Source organism: Sitophilus oryzae, unplaced genomic scaffold (assembly GCF_002938485.1).
Source record: "Sitophilus oryzae breed Bouriz unplaced genomic scaffold, Soryzae_2.0 scaffold_807_pilon_pilon, whole genome shotgun sequence".
In the NCBI taxonomy this organism is placed as follows: Eukaryota; Metazoa; Arthropoda; class Insecta; order Coleoptera; family Curculionidae; genus Sitophilus; species Sitophilus oryzae.
In genome coordinates this window covers 538,694-542,729 of record NW_022147425.1, presented here as the reverse complement: position 1 = coordinate 542,729, position 4,036 = coordinate 538,694, and the positions used below count along the sequence as shown (strand labels likewise).

Below are 4,036 nucleotides of genomic sequence, written 5' to 3'. Positions count from 1 at the left end.
TAATGCTCTATAACAAGTGGGGTCGTTACGATTTCCCTTTTTAAAGATGGACACTATGTGAGCCACTCGCCATTCTCGGGGTAGTTTACTTTGCAGGCAGCACTGGTTAAATAGCTCTGCCAGACACCAGCGCAGTCTTTGGGTTCCACACTTTAACAATTCCGCTACAATATTACCAGGACCTGGTGACCGTCCATTTTTCATTCTTTTGAGACTTTGATGTACTACTCTTTCGCTTATCATTAAAGTGCCTGCAAGGTTGTTCTCATCTTCTACTACTTGGAATTCTGGTCGGTTTTCTGTCAGTAATTCTGCATAGTAGTTGCGCCATTTTTCTATATCCATTCTATTCAAGAGCTTGTCCGTTTGATTGGTTTTCATTTGTCGGATTGTTCTCCATACCTCAGTACTCCGTGCGCCCCCTATTAGGCTTTCCACTTGCTGGTACCTTCTTTCCCAAATATCTGTTTTTCCTACCTTAATGGCGGCTCGTACCTCTCTATTTTTTTGCTTGTAATGACTCCAGTTAGTATCTGTTCGGTCTGAGAGCCATCTTTGATAGAATTTTTGTTTGTCATTGATTAAGGCCTTTATGCTGTCAGTTATCCAAGCTGGTTCATCTGCATGTTCTGTTCACCTAAAACTTCGAAAGCTACTTTTTTAATTAGGGTTTTTAGGTTGGTATACTCTAGTTCTACATCGTTACAGGCTTTCACTTCCTCTAGGGCTACATCTAATCTTCTCTGGTACAACCATTTAATACTGGCATCGTGTAGTAAATGAAGCTTGTACTTAATACGCTCAGATTCTTCAATTTCCAGTTCTTGTGATGTTGTGTATTCTATACTTTTGGCTCTGCTCTGGAAAGGTACTACTAATTCTGCAACGACCAGGCGGTGGTCGGATCCACAATTTGCTCCTCTCTTAACTCTGCAGTCTTTGAATTTGAGTTTCGATATTTGTTTAGCAATCATATAATCAATTATAGATTTTTGTTGCAGAGAGGGCCTTTCTCGGGTGTATCGATGAATCAATTTGTGTGGGAAGAAGCCGTTAAGTATACGTAGACCATTCAGTTCGCAAAAGTCAATTAACCTCTCTCAGAATCATTAAGGACGTCCTCACCGTGTTTTCCAACCACTTTACTATCTTCTTTCTTACCAATTCTTGCGTTAAGGTCTCCCATGATTAAGACTTCCTGGCTCGGTTTTATTTCTGTGAGGACTTTTGAGAGTGCAGCATAATAAGAGTCTTTTTCCGCTTGGTTTGAATCATCTGTGGGCGCATAAGTACCTATTATTACGGTTTCCAATCCGAAAATGGTCAAGGTGACAGTTACTATTCTTTCGTTGACAGCGTTGTAATTCTTGTAAAATTTAGATATTATTTTCGCAATCAGTACCGATACTCCAGCTTGAGCTCGTTTTGCCTTATCTATCCCAGACCAGAAGTGAAGGAAGTTGTCGAGATGTTCACTTCCTCTCCCTTTCTTCTTCGTTTCAGAAAGAACAACTATATCTAGGCTGAACCTAGCCATCTCTGATGTAACTTCCGAGGTCTTGTTGACAAGTTCCTATTCGCATAGTCCGTTTCGTAGCCAGTTGTCGTCGTAAAGAATATCTGTCCGAATTTCGAGGCGTGTTTAGGGTTCTTTGAGCAATTAAGTTTTTTTCCGAGTAACAGGTCGCTAGCCCGTTGCCTCAACCCCCAACCTGGAGGACCAGGGGCCTTTCTGTAGGGATGCCCATCCTTAGCCGAGAGAACCGGTTTTGAGGCGCCGGAATCTCGCCTTCGCCCCATTCCTGTTAGCTGCATAACACCCATCCATTGGATGCCATACATTACCAGTGGTCACGCAGCTCTCATGAGCCTTCGAGGACGTAGGAAATAGGACTTGCTGGCAGAGCTTATGAAACAGTGGACATTTCTCAGTTTTTGATGAAATACTCCTACTCGACATTGGAGTATCTCCTTGAGATCCGTTACCAGCCTTCGACCACCAAGAAGTAGTTCTGTGATTTATTTTACGATGACTTGTAGATTTGTGGATTTTCTATAAAAGAGCCAATTACGGCAAATTCATTTTCTTCACTTCCAACGACAGGTTTTTGCCTAATAGGTTTTTTATAAACCACACTACCAGCTCTGTGAAATAGGACAAGTAGTTTTTCAAAGGAACGCTTATCAGGAAGATTCCTTTTTGGATATCTTAGGGCATAAGTCCTTGAGGCCAAGAAGCAATTTTCCTCACAAAATAAAATCACTAGTAACATATCCATTCTTTCCGCTAGCAGATACTTCTTTATTTTTCTTGATAAAATAATGAATACTTACTTATTAAACTATTGTAGGTAAATTTAAGTAAACTGTTATAAATCTAAATAATGATAATGTCCATAAATTAATGTCGATTTTGAAAATAGTTACTAAATGTCACTGGAAAATTACCATGGCGACACCAGCCATCTTGATTGCGATTTTATTGAAAAATCGCTTTTTATTTAAAATCTGAGCTAGATAGGTATAGGAAACCCTAATATAGGATGATTAGAATCAAATTATTTTTATTAATTAGATACTATACAATATAAAAGTAAAGATTTCAGTTAACGTCTTCTTTGTGCTGCCAGGGCTAATCTGGACGTGGCCTACTTTGTTTAAGCGGAATCCGAACCGCGGTCCTCGGCCATATCATGGTCAATGGCCTACCGACATGGCAAGTGTCTAAATCAACTCTTACTCACGAGATATCCGATCTCATCCGGCCTCGAACCGGCGTGAATTAGCAGTGTGTGTCAATAGATTTTACACTTCTGCCTTTATTGGACAACAGCACGATACAGAGTTTCGAACCGGTCACGCGTCCATCCACTAGTATCGCCTTACGTCGCTTAACTTTGGTGTTCTAATGGGAACCGGTGTGTCGACGTAGCTGGGCCGTTGCCTATACAATATATAGTCCGTCTAGAAAGTATCCGAAAAAAAGAAAGCAAAATCTCAATTATCGATATATATTTTTAGGACTAGAGTTAAAAAAATTATAACAAATTATTAATTTTATTTACTTATACAACCTCCATTTAACTCCAAACACTTAACTAAACGTCCAGGTGTACCCGAAACTCCCCAGGTCCACCCCATAATGTTCAGTGGCGGTAGTTCATAGGTCTGTAAAACTGAGCGAATCAAATCTTGTTTATTTCGTGGAGCTGCTCGTTCCACTTCAATCTTCATTAGTCCCCATATGTTTTCAATGGGACTAAGGTCTGGTGAAGCTGCTGGCTATGGAATTGTTGCCAAATGATGTTCTTGCATCCAAGCTTGAGTATAGGCAGACGTATGGCATCTTGCATTGTCCTGCTGGAAACGCCACCCCTCTGGATATAAAACATGAACCGTTTCAAGAAAAAAAAACATTTAAAATAACAAAATATTTTGCACTATTAACAGTCCCATCAACTATACACAGAGGTGTAGCACCACGCTGAGATATTGCTCCCCAAACCATTATTTTAGTGGGAAATTTGAAACTTGAACGGTAGCATTTTCTTTTGATAGGATTTTTAGGTGGTTTCCACCAAACTGGAAACAACTTTCGTCAAAAATAAAAATATTATTAGAATTATCTTCTTGAAAACGTTGACAAAAATTCTTCGCGGCCTTTGTAGAGGTGTTATTGCGGGTTTTTTTGGCTTCCTTGATAATAATATGTAGCCTTGTCTTTTCAGTGACATGCGGACGGTTTCTGGATACACTTTTAATTTTCGTTGACTTCCAAATCTGTTAGTCAATTTGCGAAACCCTAGGCGCGGATTCTATCTTCTAATGCCACTAAAGCGTTTAAATTGTTTTCGCGAATCTTACGCGGTCTTTTCCGAGTTCAGTCAATTGCACTAATTTTTTAACGTTTCGAATACTTTTTCTATACAAATATTCCACCATTTCTCTTTTTTTTTACTTGCGACATTATTTCTCAAATCTTAAGCCGGTTTACAATCAACAATATTTGACAGATGGTGTTGCCATGCGATTTTGA

General features: G+C 39.5%; 1 protein-coding gene across 1 annotated transcript; it reads right to left on the bottom strand.

Annotated features, from left to right (window-relative positions):
• Positions 1–1,090: 1,090 nt before the first annotated feature.
• LOC115888710 (craniofacial development protein 2-like) lies at positions 1,091–1,537 on the bottom strand. The gene has a single exon (XM_030908508.1). The coding sequence runs from the start codon at positions 1,535–1,537 to the stop codon at positions 1,091–1,093; it is 447 nt and encodes a 148-aa protein (XP_030764368.1).
• Between the last annotated feature and the right edge of the window lie 2,499 nt (positions 1,538–4,036).

Coding starts and splice junctions, on each gene's coding strand:
- LOC115888710 (XM_030908508.1), bottom strand. CDS start 1,537: ATGGCTAGGTTCAGCCTAGATATAGTTGTTCTTTCTGAAACGAAGAAG.